At 34.0% G+C, this 18,319-nt stretch overlaps 3 protein-coding genes across 3 annotated transcripts; 2 read left to right on the top strand and 1 right to left on the bottom strand.

Annotated features, from left to right (window-relative positions):
- Positions 1-884: 884 nt before the first annotated feature.
- LOC145581693 (glycosyl hydrolase 5 family protein-like) lies at positions 885-3,885 on the top strand. The gene is made up of 4 exons (XM_081638722.1): positions 885-1,301; positions 1,932-2,179; positions 2,615-3,135; positions 3,455-3,885. Exons 1-4 carry the CDS (start codon positions 885-887, stop codon positions 3,883-3,885), a joined length of 1,617 nt encoding a protein of 538 aa, XP_081494848.1.
- A 989-nt stretch (positions 3,886-4,874) lies between these two features.
- On the top strand, positions 4,875-8,266 carry LOC145580657 (glycosyl hydrolase 5 family protein-like). Its single transcript, XM_081637785.1, has 4 exons — positions 4,875-5,285; positions 6,883-7,130; positions 7,235-7,755; positions 7,845-8,266. Exons 1-4 carry the CDS (start codon positions 4,875-4,877, stop codon positions 8,264-8,266), a joined length of 1,602 nt encoding a protein of 533 aa, XP_081493911.1.
- Positions 8,267-9,492: 1,226 nt separating this feature from the next.
- LOC145581692 (proteasome subunit beta type-7-A-like) lies at positions 9,493-16,944 on the bottom strand. Its single transcript, XM_081638721.1, has 9 exons — positions 16,789-16,944; positions 16,488-16,680; positions 15,452-15,593; positions 11,106-11,202; positions 10,929-10,998; positions 10,756-10,860; positions 10,461-10,559; positions 10,255-10,342; positions 9,493-9,742 (listed from the first exon to the last, which is right to left on the bottom strand). Exons 2-9 carry the CDS (start codon positions 16,629-16,631, stop codon positions 9,663-9,665), a joined length of 825 nt encoding a protein of 274 aa, XP_081494847.1. The 5' UTR covers positions 16,632-16,680; positions 16,789-16,944; the 3' UTR covers positions 9,493-9,662.
- Between the last annotated feature and the right edge of the window lie 1,375 nt (positions 16,945-18,319).

Here is an 18,319-nt window from a genome sequence, read left to right as displayed (position 1 = left end):
AAAAAAAGAAAAAAAAAATAATAAAAATAAATAAATAAATAAAATAAAAATATGGGTAATTTATGGATTAGTTAGGAAGTTGATCACGGACTTTAATTTTGAGATTGGGCAAAAAATTTAAAATTAAAAGTATGGAGCTTAATTGTTGGGCACTGCTCGTCTAAAATAATTTTTGGCATTGGTTTACTCAAGCTCGTTAAAATTTAACAAACATATTATCGCATTACACAACTTAGATTGGAATAGATTTCTTGTTTGAGCGGTTATTGTAACTTTTAACTAAATAGGACATAATGCACATGCATGCGTATATACAAGAATTCAACATAGATTTCAAAGTAGGCCCTAAAGTTCTTCACACAATCACATGCAACATTACACTACTTAAAAATAATAGATGATTTTATTTTCAGTTAAATTTTAATTTGTGTTTAACTTATCTGAACTTATTAAAATTTATTTTGATTAGTAGTAATTTGTGCCTGATAATCCTTTTCAGAACTTATTTATCCGAACTTAATTATCATATCTAAACAGATGTATACTTAACTAAAACTTATCTGAACTTATAATCATACTTGAAATCAATGAAAATAAGATGAACATAACATACCTTAACCTAATCTTATTACATTAGTCTTGAACTAATCTGAACTCGTTAATTATTTGACTTTATCAAGTTTCATCTTATTCAATATTTTTTTATCTAATTGGACTTGCACCAAATTAAAATTTTATCTTATTAGACATTATTTTTTAGACCTTATATAAAGTGTTATTAGACCGACGAGGAAAACAAAACCTAAGAAGAAGGATATACATATATCATTAATATACCCTCGCAGCTTGTTACAAACCAAACATTCAACCAACATTCAACAAACATGGGGAAGAGACTCTTGCACACAATACCCTCATTCCTCTGCATCGTTTCACTCCTTTCCTTCCTCCTACCCACATTACACGCGCTGCCCTTATCGACGAATTCACGATGGATTGTGGACAGCAACACAGGGCAGCGCGTAAAGCTGTCGTGCATAAACTGGTCATCACACCTAGAGTTGATGGTGGCCGAAGGGCTAACAAAACAACCAGCTGATGTAATATCAAAGAAAATAAAAGACATGGGATTTAACTGTGTTAGGCTAACTTATCCAATTTATTTGCCAACCAATGAAACCTTGGCTTCTATGACTGTAAGACAGTCTTACCTAAATAATGGTCTTTCAAAGTGCTTGGTTGCTGATTTACAAGCTAATAATCCCTCCATTGTTGACCTCCCCCTCATTGATGCTATTCAGGTAAATTACTTTAATTATTTTATGGTGAGCAATTGAGCATTGATATTAGAATATGTATTCAATTTCTTGAGTGCTTTTTTGTTTTTGTTTTGTTTTTTTTTTTTTTAATAAATTGAAATTAGAATATCACTAAGATTTGTATAAGACATAATTGAGTTCATGTACTACTAGAAACTTACTGCTGAAAGAATTTAAAAAAAAAAAAGAGATTATTTTGGATTTGTTTTTATCCATAAAAACACAATAATAATAGGGGTGACAGATTATAGGAATACAAATCTGTCAAAAGTTATGATAAAAAAAAAAAAAGGTGAGAGAATTCAAAAATAGAAAATGGTCCTAATCCTAATAGTTTTTGCTAAAAACATAAAAGTAAAAAGTAAACGGTCCTATAGTGTACTAGAAATATCTACTAGAGTGTTTATTCTACTCAGGACAGAAATAATGCACAAGTACAGGTCAATCATGTGAGCATTATTTTGCAATTGGAGATTATTAGAGACATATATAGAAAATTTTCTTTTGAAATTAAACGTCATAAGTTTTTCTAGACATTCGCGTGATTATTAATTTCGAATAAAGACAGTACTTTGCACAAGTATGTAACATATTTGCTTATAATTAATGCAGGCGGTCGTGGCAAGCCTAGCGAAGAACAAGGTTATGGTGATTCTGGATAATCATGTAAGTAAGCCACAATGGTGTTGTTCATTGACAGATGGCAATGGCTTCTTTGGTGATAAATACTTCGACCCTGAGGTTTGGATCAAAGGCTTGACTAGAATGGCCACAATTTTCCGTGATAACCCGTATGTTATTGGTTTGAGTTTAAGAAATGAACTCCGTGGACCAAGGCAAAATGCTGACGATTGGTATAGGTAATAATAAATCTACCATATGTATGTTTTTTTTATGTACTTTTAAATTAATTACTCTTCCCAAAAAAAAAAAAAAAAAAAAAAAATACAACTAACTACTCACCAATGTGAGATTCAAAGTAACCGAAATTCAAATAATTGTACTAAATAAACCTAATTATTAATATTTGGCCCTTGACAATTGTAGATGAATTATACACATGAATTTTATACACATATTTGCTTTCAAAGACAATCATAGATTTCAAGATGAATTAATCTAGAAATTATACACATGATTATACTGAAATAAGATGTGCATGAATTGATCAATTAATAATAACTCTTTCATAGACAATTACTTGCATACTTGTTTGTAAATTAAAGTATTTATACAGTATACGCTAATTTGAAAGTGAATTAATTCTTTGCTAATTACCTATTAACTAAATGAAGGTATATGCAAAGAGGAGCAGAGGCGATACACAAAGCCAACCCAAATGTACTAGTCATTCTTTCCGGGCTAAGCTACGACTCAGATTTAACCTTCCTGAAGAAAAAGCCGGTATCTCTAAGTTTCACAGGAAAGCTAGCTTTCGAGGTACATCAGTACTCGTTCTCAGCAGGGCTAGATTGGAGGGACAATAACGCGAACCAAGTTTGTGGAAATATGACAGACAGCCTGATGAACAATGCCGGATTTCTACTTGAACAAGGCTATCCTGTATATGTAGGAGAATGGGGTTTGCCCTTGAGTGGCACATCTAAGGATGACAGGAAATTCTTTAACTGTTTTCTTGCTTTAGCAGTTGAACATGACTTAGATTGGGCGTTGTGGACATTGGCTGGGAGCTATAATCTTCGACAAGGAATTATTGGAGATAATGAAGTTTTTGGATTGCTAACATGGAATTGGACTGATGTTCGTAACACAACTTTCTTGGAGAAGATCTCTGTTATTCAATCCCCTCATCGAGGTAACAGTCCTGTTTTTCTGGTTATAACATGTGTCCATTTGTAATTTGTAAAAGAACAAAGTAACCCTTATAAAACTAATCGAGTCATCCCTCTAACATGACCAATCACCAAGTAACCATTGTAATACTGAACGAATAACCCCTATAACACTAACGAAGCAACCTCAATTATGGCATATAAAAATTTGTGTTTACATTGAAGGAGTTTTTTTAAGCTTAAAAGTCTATTTTTGAAAAAGCTTTGAGCTACTACGTACATTGATATACATTTGAAATTTACCAAACACATTTACACAACCAACTATTTGTCGATGTGCAGGTCCAGATCCTTCATACCGCCACACACACAAGATTATATTTCACCCATCAACAGGACAATGCATAGTAAAAGATCCAGTGAAGGGAATTAAGCTTGGAAATTGCTTTGAATCCGACCATTGGATCTACACACCCGAGTTGACCATTGGCATCAAGGATTCATTCCACTGCTTGAAGGCAAAAGGTATGAATCGTCGTGCTAGGCTTGCCACAGACTGTGTAGGAGGAGGAACGAAATGGCTTCCGATCACAGCCTCGAAGCTCCATCTTGCAACTAGATTGGACGACTACTCTGTTGCTTGTTTGGATGTAGATTCCAATAACACTCTCATTACAACCGCTTGCAAGTGTTTAAGTATCGACGACAACGTGTGTGACCCTGGAAGCCAGTGGTTTAAGATTGCTGATGCTAATGCTGTTACTACTAACTAGGTTGAAAGTTACAATTTCGGATGTGATATAATTCCCTAGAATAGCCCCTATATTAGAAACCTATTTTAGTCTAGATTTGACTTACACGTTTTTACCATTCACTTGAGTGGGTTTTTCGTGTTTTAAGCATATTAAGATTCATTAATTTTTAGATTTGTTTTTAATTAGGATGAATTTTATATATATGGTAGAGATTTTACTAATTCTATTACTACGTACATGTTTTAGGAGTCTTTTTGTTTTCTTATCTTTTAGTTTGTTATGACTATTTAAGGCCAAACATATAGTGATATAATAAGTAGTATTTAATAAAGTTTAGAGTAATTGAGTTCAAGAAATTGATGACCATTAGCTATAAAGGGAATAGCCATATATACAGATGATTCCTTGATTAGCTAGCACGTAGATCACGGACTTTAACTTTGAGATTGGTCAAGTTTATAAAAATTAAAAGTATGTAGCTTAATTATTGGGCACTGCCCGTCTAAAATACTTCTTGGCATTGGTTTACTCAAGCTTATTTAAAATTTAGCTTAGTAAGCCTACCGTGTTATATGACTTATATAGTACGAGTAAGAATATTTAATATATATTATAGTCTCTCATACTTACTATTCTTAATTATTTCATACCTCTATTTTCTTTTGTTTGTCCCATCTGAAATAAAAATAAATTATCATATTTAAGCAAACATAGTCTTTGTGGAATCTTATTGTTCGATTTGTCTAGATTTTTAATTTCCAAATAAATATTCAATTTATATAAAATTTTGATGCGTAATTTGATATATTTAAATACAATTATTGGAAATTATGTGAGTTAAATATTTAATGGAACAATCATTTAGAAACAGAGTGTGTAATTATTATTTGATCTTATATGACCAAGACCTTATATAAAGTGTCATTGGACCGATGAGGAAAACAGAGCCTGAGAAGGATATATATACCCTCCCTCACAACTTGTTACAAACCAAACATTCTACAAACATGGGGAGGAGACTCTTGCTCACAAACTCCTTCCTCTTAACCATTTCACTCCTATCTTTCCTCCTACCCACATTGCACGCGCTGCCCTTATCGACGAATTCACGATGGATTGTCGACAACACAGGGCAGCGCGTAAAGCTGGCGTGCATAAACTGGTCATCACACCTAGAGTTGATGGTGGCAGAAGGGCTAACAAAACAGCCAGTTGATGTAATATCAAAGAAAATAAAAGACATGAAATTTAACTGTGTTAGACTAACTTATCCTATTTACTTGGCAACAAATAAAACCTTGGCTTCTCAGACTGTAAGAAAGTCTTTTCTAAATGCTGGTCTTTCCAATAGCATTGTTGCTGATTTACAAGCTAATAACCCCTCCATTATTGACCTCTCCCTCATTGATGCTTTTCAGGTAAATTTCTTTCCTCCTTAATAATTTTATTAGATCTCATTTTATTTCTTATTTGTATTAAAAAAATTCCCTCTTTTTTCTTTTCTCTTCTTCTTGTTAGCATTTACAATTATTTCTTTCAATTCTATAAATCTTGTTGTTTGGTTTAATTTCGTTATGTTGCTTCCCTGAGATAGGGAGATCTTCTTTATGTTTGTATACCCTCGTTTAAAAACTAAATAAATACTTCCTCCATTTTCTTTTAAATGCAACATACCTTCTCAGTACATACGTAATTTGAGAAAAAGATTAAGTTAGCAACGTAAACGAACAAATTAATCAAAATAATTTATACATGTTGTAACCAAGTAACCAACCCTTCTCTAATCACATTGTTCAAATTATTTTGTTAAATTCACTCGCTTATCGACTCTAATCAACTCCTAAGAAAGCACGTCGAAAATATATGTTGTATTTATAAAAAAATAAAAAAAGAGGAAGTATAAAATTATATAGATATAGATACATTAGTTTAAGCTTAAATAGTTTAAAATACATAATCGACAATGATATTTTTTACATAAAACTGTATATAGTAGATCTTAATAATCGTAGCTTCAAGTCAACATTATACATCACATGCATTAGTTAAATGTCTCACACTGTACGAAGCTAAATGACTAAACAGGCAAAAGAACATCTACACATGCATAAAGGACGCATAATACGGAGTATCTACCAATTTTCCTATTAGACGCTGATCCGAATTAGGAATATAAGAAAATATATTTTGTTATTACGGTAGTACTCGTATTAGAAAAGAAATACTTCATTTTAGTGATATATATTTCAAGATAGAATTATGCTAAATATTGATAATAAATACGTAGTAATTATCTTATTATGAAGTTCGTTTAAGGTGATTCAGAAATCTTGTTTCTTACGCCTATTAGCTAGAAGCCTAGAACGCGTAGGAGGGTTAGGATGTTATGTTGCTATATTATACCAATAGCCTATTGATTTATCTTAGAAATTAGAATATCACTTTGATATACTTGTACGTAGTATAATTATTTAGTTGACAATCTAGACAAATTTGAGTTCATATACTAGTAGAAGTGTAGAACACTTGGCTTTCAGCTGAAAGAAATTAGAAACATCTGGGATTCGTATTTATTTTTCCATAAAAACAATTGTATACTAGTATAAAAGGATTATGAGTCATCTATCAAAAGTTATATGATTATTTCCTAAAAAAAAAAAAGGTAGGAAAGAAATTAAAGCGATAGAACGCAAACAAAAGATAATGGTCCTAATCCTGTAGTTTTTGCAAAAATTATTCTAGTACTTGTAAATAAATGGTCCTGCAGTACACAAAGAATATCTACTAGAGTGTTAATTTTCCAGATATGAAAATAAAGCATACGTCTAATTCATTCATGATTATTTTTGAACCTCTGTTTTTTTATTCAATGTATCACTTTGACTTATACACTATTCACATATTATCTTTGACTCGATTTTTTTTTATTATTGTAAATGAATACAAGTAATGGGATTGGTGACAATAACTATTTTCCTAACAAAGGGAGTATTTGCTTATAATTACTTGATGCAGGCAGTTGTGGCAAGTCTAGCGAAGAATAATATTATGGTCATTTTGGATAATCATGTAAGTAAACCGGCGTGGTGTTGTGGTAATGACGATGGCAATGGCTTCTTTGGTGATCAATACTTCAACCCTGAGCTTTGGCTCAAAGGCTTGACTAAAATGGCCGCACTCTTCCAAGATAATCCATACGTTGTTGGTATGAGTCTAAGGAATGAACTCCGTGGACCAAGGCAAAATACAAAAGATTGGTATAGGTACAATATATATATTTAATCCAGATGAACGATACACATAAATTGCTACTTGCTAGTTTTCTTATGAATGAATGGCTAATTAATTACCTATCAACTAAATGAAGGTACATGCAAAGAGGAGCGGAGACAGTGCATAAAGCCAACCCGAGTGTACTAGTAATTCTTTCCGGCCTAAGCTACGACACAGATCTAAGCTTCCTGAGAACAAAACCGTTATCTCTAAGTTTCACAGGAAAGTTAGTTTTTGAGGTACATCAGTATTCCTTCTCAGCAGGCCTAGATTGGAAGACTAAGAACGCGAACCAAGTTTGTGGGAATATGACCAATAACCTGATGAAAAATGCTGGATTCCTACTTGATCAAGGCTATCCTTTGTTTTTAGGAGAGTGGGGTGTAGCCTTGAGTAGCATATCTCAGACTGACACAAAATACTTGAATTGTTTGCTTGCTTTGGCGGTTGAACGTGACTTAGATTGGGCGTTATGGACATTGGCGGGGAGTTATAGTTCTAAAGACAGAATATTTGGCAAAAATGAGCGTTTTGGATTGCTAACTCAGAATTGGACTGATGTTCGTAACAAAAGCTTCTTGCAGAAGATCTCAGTTATCCAATCCCCTCTTCAAGGTAACCTGTTTTTCTATTACTGATAATAGAGGCGTCGTTCTGTAATGTGCATTACTAATCTGCACAACTTCTGAATGTCTGATATGCAGGTCCAGAAACTTCATATCGCCACTCACACAAGATCATATATCACCCGTCAACAGGACTCTGTATCCTAAAAAAACCAGTGATGGGAATAAAGCTTGGAAATTGCTCTGAATCTGACCATTGGACCTACACGCCCCAATATACCCTAGACATAGAGGGTTCATACCTCTGCTTAAAAGCAAAAGGTTTGAACCGTCGTGCTAAGCTTACCATTGACTGTCAGAGAAGAGGAACGACATGGGCTCCTATCTCAGCCTCAAAGCTCCATCTTGCAACTAGATTGAGCAAGAACACTACTGCTTGCTTGGATGTGGATTCTGATAACCATCTCGTTACCACCACATGCAAGTGTATGAGAAGCGACAATACATGTGATCCTGGAAGCCAGTGGTTTAAGATTGCTGATGCTAATGATTTTTACTAGTAGCTAGCTGAAAAAAAAAACATTTTCAGATGTAATCTAATTCCCTAGAATAATGGCTAGTACATTGTCCTTAGCAGTCATTAGAAGGCAACCTATGGGCTTTCACTAGAATTTAACTTTTCACTGGTGAAACATATACAAGATGAAATATTCCCTCTTTGAAATGTTATTATCATGGTAGCTATAATAGAGCAAGCGCGGCTGCACAAGCACCTATTATGCTCACGCAATTTCTATTAAACTCCCGGAGTACCGTGAGCATGGTACTCCGGGATCAAAATGACGCCGTTTCTAGCTGGGACAACAGGTAGTCAGCCTCTTCCTCTATTATCTCCTCTTCCTTCCTAATTTTCTCCCTTTTCTTCCTGATATACTTTGCTTCCCTCTATGTTCTTTCAATTTCTATGAATTTAATCCTCTTTATTTCAATTGCAAATTTTTCATTCTAATTTTTCTCTCAATTCAATCAATCACTCTTTTTCTCATCTCTTTTCGTCAATTACTTTACTAATTGAAGATAATTTTGCGCAATTTACTGGGTATCGAGGTCGATGATGTTCGATTTGTATCGGCTTGGCTTCGTCCCGAACCAAGGCAAGTAGTACGGTCCTTGTTGAGTAAGGCTTCGGCAAGCAGAACTCTCGCCAAGTGCTCCTCGATGACGACAGAGGAACCACCCAGCCTGCAGGGACGGGGCGGCTTAATTTTACACAATTGCAAATTTGATGATTCTTTTTAAAAGTAACACATAGTTTAATCTAAAATAATATAACGTCAATTAAAAATAACATGTGTTTTAACAGTTAAATTATAAATAGCACGAGTTGAGGTTGACGTAGATAAGTAAATAACATATTGTTGTAACAAAATAACACAACATTTAAGCAAAATAACATAAAGTGTACGCAAAATAACTCTAACATATTGTGTAAGGAGTACCATGATCCATAGTACTCCAGGAGTATATAATACTAATTGTTATGTTCATCTTTCTAAAGAACAAATTAACCGTGCTAAAGGTAATCCATATTTTTAAAATTGTAACAATGTTGTTAACATGTAATAATAGAGAGCAAGGAGAAAGAAACACCGAGGAGATATGGCCAGCCAACTTATACTGTTCTACACGTGAATAAACTTTTTTGTTGAAAAGCGCAACATGATATGTCTACTAATGCTGCATAAACTACCAAACGACTGAGAGACATTAGAAAGACAGACAGAGAAAAAAGGGAAATGAAGTAATCCATTATCAACTATTTAGCAGGCAAAGAAGTGACCAAGTTTCACAGAACACAACAATTCTGCCATCAACTCAAGATCAGCATCTGCTTTAAGAATTTGATGAAACATTTTGCAATAACAAGTACGAATACAAGGATTACAATCACCATCATCACTCTTCTTCCATTGCATCACCTCCTTCAGTCACCTCGGCAGTCAATCTCAGCGATGTGATCTTTGTTGAAAGGACCTCTGCAAACACAATAGTACAAAATGTACTTCAGCAAATACTGTAGATACGGAGACAATGCAACTGAGAAGCAGCATATGTAACAGTAATACTCAAATGACACGTCAGTAATTATAAACAAAAATCAATCTTACAATTCCAGACTTCGTGATATCCTAATAAATACGAGTAATAATTCTACATATACATCAACACCACAAACAAGCATACAGTAACAATGGAAGCCAGATATTTTTTTTTTTTTTGGAAGCCAGATGTGTATTTCTAAATCACAGTAACAAGCATACAGTAACAATGGAAGCCAAAGATGTATTTCTAAATCATCCTATTCCTAAATAGGTGCAATCTGTTTATAAATAAAACTTTATAACAATGGAAGGCGGATAGCTATTTCTGTGTGGTATAAACTACAAGATACCTATTTAGTACATGTGACCAGAAATAAAGAATCATCAGTTAAGAATGAGCTCAAAGTTGGCACAATAAAAGAATTTATGGAGATTGGGTACTTCACCTGTAGGCTTAGAAAACGTATAACCCTTAGCACTTGTGTAGGTACGAGGATTTGGCTGCACATGATTTCTTAGATACTCTACATTTCCCTGTGAAAGCAATACAAGACAAAATAAAAATTATAGGCTGATACTATAGCAAGCAAATGAAGGGTTATCACAAGATGCATGGGGATAATACAACAGATGTGAGTTAAGATTTACAGACCTTTGTTATGACACATACGTCCACATTGCTTCCACTTCCCAAGTCATTAAAGATACCAGAAGAGATTGCCTCACATACTATTTTAACACCTTCCTCCCTCTGCATGCACAAGAAGAAATGAGGCATGCTAAATACACCTCAAGCAAGGCATATAAAACAGTTATGTCACTTTGTTTTAACCACAATTGCCCAATATCTGATTTAATAAAAATGTAGTTCCACAGAGATCACATGTCAAAGACATTAAGACAAACACACTAATCTTAATGCTAAATTTCAAGGAATGTCAACTTACAGAGAGTCCTTCACGGTATTTTGACTCAAAGACAGCCATTGCAGCAAGGGAACCTGATCCCATTGTAGCAAAGGGAAGTGTGTCTGTTGATCCATGAGGGTATATCTGTGCATGAAATTCATCAGTATATGCATAGCCAGGTTTTTCAGTTAAATAGCTAAAAAGGTTCTCACAGTGTGTAGATGAGGTCCAGTGACATCAACTCCACCTAACACCAGTGCTGCGGAGACATGTCCTTGATACCTTGACCATAGAATAAATAGAATTGGGTGATCAGTCTTGTGCTAGTAGCATGAGCATTTAACATATTCATCCTATTAACGGAAATTTCTCAGAAATCACACAAGTACCTAAAAAGATGGGACTTCAGGAGAGTAAGAGCTGTGACAACCCTTGACTCGCGACCAGTGTGATACCTGTGAAGTTTTAGCTGGGAACTAACCATGTCTACATACACGATAACCAGACCAACATAGAGCATAATTAGTCAATATCAAGAAGCAAGTAATCAGACAGTAGCATATATGGAATTTTAGTTGCACTATTCTACAAGTCAGGTAAACCTTTCATGGATCAAAGAAAAGTTAATCATACGCTGAGAGCCAAGGGCACAACAGAAATAAACTTGTGTACCAACCCACATTTAGATGAAGCCATCTATTTCAATTTGCAGTAAGATAATTTAGCAAAAGAGCAATAATACTCAAAAATGAGAAGAACATACAGTGGCAACAAACATTTGTGTCACCTATAGGAGGGACCATAGTTAAAGCATCTCCAACAAAAACAACACATGGTATGAAATCAATTGGTTGGCCAAAATAACTATCCACAAACAATTTCAAAGCCATGGAGATTAAAGCTTTAGATGTTGGATATTCAAGGAAATGTTTTTGTTGACTGTTTGCAAAACACTTGCAAAATGAAAAAACTAGTCTTAAACTATTATGCACTTACAATGTCACAAAGAACATACTACCTTCGTTTCATATTATGTGCAACATTTACCCAAAATGAATGTTACACATTCTGTGCAATAAAATTTTCTTTCCTTTTTTTGGTAAAGTCTTTTAAATTTAAATTACCATAATACCCCCGATTAAAATTAAATAACATGAGTTAAGTCACTAACCCAAAAATCATTACATTACTCCCCCCTCTCTCTTGCTTACCTTAACCCCCTCTATCTTATTCTTCTACCTACAACCACCATCACCTTGATCAACGACCACCACCAGACACCAATACCACAAACAGCACTTTGACCACCTCCACCACCAACACCACTTTGACCACCAACACTATCTCTCTCTTCTACTTCTACCTAGAACCATCAGATCTGAAATATTTACAGCACCACCATCAAGCAACAACACCACCAATCAACCCTGGTAGCACCACAATTTTCTTCCATCTCGTCTTCAATCTTTGTCATCTTCTGTCTTCGATCTACATCTTTTTCATGTTCTTTTTTTACCTACTAGGGCTACAACTACTTCATCTTCTTCAATCTGATTTTTTTTCTTGATAAACTATTTTTTTCTGGGTTCAAAGACTTCAAACAATATATGTTTTATAGTTTCAATCTATTTTTTTTTTCAGGTTTCGGTGGTGGTTGTCAGTGTAGATAGTGGTGGTGGTGGCAGAAATGGTGCCGGCGATGGTTTTGTTATTGGTGGGATGATGGTGTTTATCCCCTCTTAATTATTTGCCTCTTTCCTTAAGTAATCCCCCCCCCCTCTCTCTCTTTTAAAAGTTTTGTCAAGGAAAATGTACAACTAAGTTGTACATAATAAGAAACAAAGGAGTATTTTTTGCCAAAAACATGCAACCTAACACCCCCCCCCCCTCCTAAAAATAATGATGTAATCTTCATTCAATGTTTCCTAAGATATACGCTACATAGATAATTTCGAAATCCAATGAAGTTGATCAAACTAAAAATCACCTTGATCAACTAAACTCTCATAAAATTCAAAAATCCCACACACCTCTACATCAAACCAAACAGTACCTGGCATCAACATATTACATATGTAAAAACCAGAAAACTCCATAATAACAAGAAACAATAAAGCATGAGCTCATGCCTAAAATGTGAATTCACACCAAGATCAGAGTTTTGAAAGGACTAAAGGAGGAAAAATTATAAATGAAATTATAAAAAAAAAAAAAAAAAAAAAAAGAAAAAATGAAAAGGTCGTATACGATCTAGGTTGCACGGAAACGGGTACAAGTACAAAAACGGGTACGGGTATGGAGACGGGAAATGGAAAAATAAAAATTCCAAAAAATGGGTACGGCATGTATACAAAAAAAAAAAAATTGACTTTAGAAATTTAAATTAATTTTTATTTGGAGCTAAAAAATAAATTATTTGGATTTTAAATTGAATAATTGTAATTGATTACCATTAATAAATCAAAATTGTAAGTATACAATTTACAAAGCTTCTTTGTTTTGTTTACCCATTTCCAACAACAACAACAAAAAAAAAAACAAGCCCACCTGACCTGTAAATGCAGTAAAAAAAATATAACTGCAGTAAATTAAAACCTTCCAAACCCATTTCCTAAGTCCCACCTACCCCAAGAAACCCTATACGTGACACCTGCCAAACTCATTACTGTCCCACTATTTACTTTACTTTTGTTTTCACTTAAAAAAAATCAGATCTAAACTATCATTGGTGGTCGCCGCCTAGCTAGCACTACCAGGAAGTGAAAAAGAAACGAAAAAAAAGTAATAAAAAAAAAAAGAGAAAACATGAAGTGGTCGCCGCCTGCATCGCCGGTTGGCCGGTCACTGGTGGTCGGCTACAGGTGGCTCTCTTCCCTCCAAATAATTGGGGGATCTACAATTTTTACAGGCAAGTAAAGGGTTTTTTTTTAAAATGGGGGTGGCTCAATTTGTCTCAGGGACGTCCAAAAGGAGCTGAACCGTCCCTGATACGTCCCCAAATCTAAGCCTAGCCGTACCCAAAAACCCAAGTCGTACCGCTCTTTATGGATATGCCCAGGGGACGTATTCGAGCCGTACCCGTACCCGATACATCCGTGGTACGGGAAACGGCAGGAATTAACCGTATCTGTGCATCCTTGTATACGATGGTGGCAAAAAACTAATTTGTTTCCAAACAATTCTACAAGAATATTGTAATTAATTAGCCTAAAGGTAGGGGTAGACTAGGCAATGCAGAATTAGTTGTTAAAAATTAAGTTAAAATTAGCTTGAGCAGCAAGATGAGGGAACATAGTTAGTCTGTATATAGAGAAGTTTTGGGGAAGGAGAAAGCAAGTTGAATACTGTGATAACAGATAAGTTACTGGTTGGAATTTTTGAGAGAGTGCCATTCCTCTAAAAATATTGGCAAAGCTGTAATTGGCATTAATGCACTCATATCTAGCTTGTTCTTCACTAACTATCCTTCATCTTCCCTTAAATACATCATTATAGTCCATAATCTCTCTGTTTTGGTCACTAATCTGAGCTGATTCGTACAATTTCTTAATCTAACCCAACTGCAACCAAACCATAAACTAAGAACTGAAAACTTCAGCATAATCCTCATTCAATCTTCCATGATATTCATTCTCTCATATAACTGGCTACAACATTTGAGAAATATCAAGCTTTCCAAAAGAATCCCTTCCACGACTTTTTCTCATATATCCAAAGCTACTACAGATTTCTACCCATTGCAAATTACCTAGAACTCTCATTTGTACATATCATACAACCCTATAAAGCAATTTTCCTTCACCATGTATACTGATGCCAAATCCGGTGTATCATGTGCATACCAAATCATCTCTTCCTTTAACAAACTATAGTTTTATTGAAAAGGTTGAAAACATATGGCACTTGCTTAATATCCAAGGTTCTTAATCATGTAGCAAAGCTGGCCTTAATCCCGTCACTGAATTTCTTATTTTCTTAGTCAAACACAACCTGTATTCCATAAGAGCTGTGCAATAGATTTACTTCAGAGTCACAGCACAAGGCTCTAAACCTATAAAAAGATCTTTGACAGTATCCACTTATTCTTCAAGAAATGAAAAAAGTGAGGAGAATGACAAACCAATAAATTGAAAAGAGAAGAATGAGGGAAAAAAAAACTAAACTGAACAAAATGTGGTATGGTTCATGTAATAATATAAAAAATAACAAGTCCAAGACAAATACAAATGCCAACCTCTAATATTGGGAATCTCCCTCATTTCTTCAGGAAAAAAAAATAAGACTAAAAAACTAAAACCATAGATGACAATGAAAAATGTAAACATAAAGAGGATCCTTATCACGATCTTCCCTTGAAAAATGAAAAAGATCTCTTGAGTCAAATGAGTATATATACATAAATATTCTTTGGCTCTCATTGATGGGGTGCACCAATTTTACATTACCAAATCATGCAGAAAACATTACTGCGAATCGACAAACTTTACATCTTATGAAAATCAAGAGATGTAAAAAAAAAAAAAAAACCTAACTATGAAATAGTCCAAAAGGCAATATTCTCAGTTCCAAGAAAAATTTAACCAAGCACGGGCATGTGAATAGATGGATCTTCAACAATTTTATAAGTTTATATAGACAACCATAAGAAGAATAGCATTTTAAGACACACATCAGGGAAGACCCAAGAGGAACATATTGAAATCAACACTTAGCCACACTAAAAATTTGTGCTTACCAGTTACAGCCTCTGTATCAGCTGCAGTCCCTGCACCACAGCAGTAAATGTTTGGTGCCATGTAATGAATTTTTTCACAGTTCTTGTCAGCGACAATGGGGCCTTCTGTTGCTCTAGTATCAGCTCCAAGAATGACACCATCCTAAAAAGATTGGCCATACTTCATCAAATTTCAGCAAGAAGGGGTAATAAAGCAATAACAGCATATCTCAATTGGAAAACCAAATTTGAGCATGTTTTTCTAATTGATGAGTTAGTTTTACAAATACATAAGAGTACATAAAACCAGACAGGCTTTCTTCTTCCCTAAAATATTTAGTTTAAAGAATCGTAACACGTTACCAATTAGCAAGCATTTTCCCATCCAGATGTGAGAAATACAAGTATCTATCAGAACCAAAAAGGTTCACCAATAAGATGACAATTGAGCATTAATTTCCAGGCAAGTCAGTTAGGCAGAAGAACAGATCACTGGACGTTAAACCAAAGAATATTCTTCTCTAACTCAAGCTCATATGACTACTGCATGATTGCTCAGTACAAAGTGGTCAATCACATTCCATACTATCAATGGTGCATCATTTGATCACTCTAGAGCAAAAATCTAATCCAAATAGCTTCTTCAATTTCAACAAGCATTTTCTAATGCTTTAGCCTAATCTCATCTAAATCCACTAATCCTGCCATTAGAGGCTTAGAGCTACACACCATACCACCATTCGCCAAGATACATCCAATCAACGAATAACCTAACCAAATTTACTTGATTATTTCCATGAATATTTAAAAGTAAACTCCCAATTAGAAACCTTTGTTCTCTCCAAAATTGAGCATCTACAATAGAATCATTTCTTATACCATCCCATTCTCCTAATCATAGCCAGTGAAAATGAACAAGCTTACAAATCATAACATTTATAAGATCAACAACAGATAAAAACCCTAATCAACTTCCACATATAATCAAAACAGACTAATAATGCAAAAATCAACACAATTAATGCGTAAATTAATCAAATGATGAAAAAAGTTAAACCTGGTAAACAAGACCGACGATAGTGGTACCAGTTTTGAGGAAACCAGGAGCTGTAAGACCCTTGCTCAACAGCATTTCATTCCTTTTGCAATTATCGAAGCTAAATCCACCTTTTGCAGGTACTTCAAACGCTCCATTCGTCATTTTTAAGATTTTCTCTCTCCTCTAAGAATTTCCCCAATTCGCTAAAACCCTAAATCAAACAACATCAACAAAAATCAAAAATCAAATCGAATTGAATCTGATGAAATCCGCCATTAATAATGAAAACCTTGAAATGAAGCGTTAATTCATTGCTTACCGAAAGAGATGATGAAGAGATGAAGATCTAGTGAATAGTAGAGAGAGAGAGTGAGAATTTGAGAGAAAAAAAAGTGAAGAATTATTATTTAATCTTTGTTAATTTTAATGTTTGGCGAAATGAAAAAGCGACTTGGAGAAGAAGAAATCCAGATTCATTGCTTTTTGTAAATTTTTTAGTTCTGATGAGGTGCATAATTGTTGGCCCAACTTTATGTAAGGCCCGCTCTTTTATTGGGTGATCAATTTGGCCCAAAATTAAAGCTCACGTGATTATTTTTTTTTTTTTTGTACTAAGGTATCCTACACGCGCGATGCGCGCGGAGGGGCTAGCTCTTGCGGAGAAGTTGTATTGGCGTGTATTTACACCTTTGGTTAGGGTGGTAGACCTAGTAATTTTAATACGTACTATTTGATTTATGTGCATATGTGGTGAATTTGTAGAATTATAAGAAAGCCACCAAAATCTTTTAAGACAATTATTTTTTAAATCCTCAATAGTTTGATAGTGTTATTTCAAAATTATTATTATTATGTAATATTTAATTGTTTTCCATCCCTTCATATTTTAAGCGGCTATTGTTAGTTTAGAACTTTTAATTGTTGTGCATGTTTCAATAGTACTTAATATAATATTTCTATCGTGTTTTTCTTCAAATGATTTTTTTGTGAGCTTTGGTCATATGGAGTAATAATATGTAAACAAGTTCTTTAATGTTCTACGACGACCATCTAATATCTATATCAATACTAAAGTAATAACCAATTAGTTATATTTTTTATCTTAAATTCTCTTCATAATTAATACCATTTTTTTCTACCACCGATTTCCCTTGATTTTAGGATTTTTAGTACTTTGTACCTCTTGATAACATACGCCTGCTCAAATATCACCAAACCATTTAATATATGAATCCCATTCAAATTCTATGATGTTGTTTATATGTACACTTAAAAAGCTAATAAACCACATAGTGAGGGATAACTCAAGTGGTTAGAGCTCCCCTCCCGGTCCAAGAGATCTTTGGATCGATTCTCATCATCCGCCCTTGTGGCTCTCTAAACACCAAAAAAAAACTAATAAACCTTAACAATAGTTGCAATTAAAAAACGACAAGTTTTTTTTTTTTTTTGGGGGGGGGGGAATGATAAGTTAGTAGGATTTTATTCCAAATCAAAGTTCGCAAGAGTCAAGAGACTTTGCGGAAATAAGAAGAGCAACTATGAAAAAGTAAAAATAAACAGTCACTTGGTAATAAACCGTTTCATTGTACATACAAATTTTTTCTTTTTAAATAATAATAATAATAATAATACCATATAAGTGTAAAGCATTAGTAGAATTTTTTTATTTAAAAAAAAAAACATTACAAATTATTTGTTAACAAAAACAAAATTAATTGATGATATGTTTAATGATAAAAAAAAACATTAAATATATTAATGATAGTAAACATATTAATGAGGGTATTAAAGTAAATACACATTTTGTACACAACTTTGTACATAGTTTTGAGGGTATAATTGGTAGT

Source organism: Chenopodium album, chromosome 15, assembly GCF_948465745.1.
Source record: "Chenopodium album chromosome 15, dcCheAlbu1.1, whole genome shotgun sequence".
In the NCBI taxonomy this organism is placed as follows: Eukaryota; Viridiplantae; Streptophyta; class Magnoliopsida; order Caryophyllales; family Amaranthaceae; genus Chenopodium; species Chenopodium album.
This window is presented reverse-complemented; position numbering and strand designations above follow the sequence as displayed.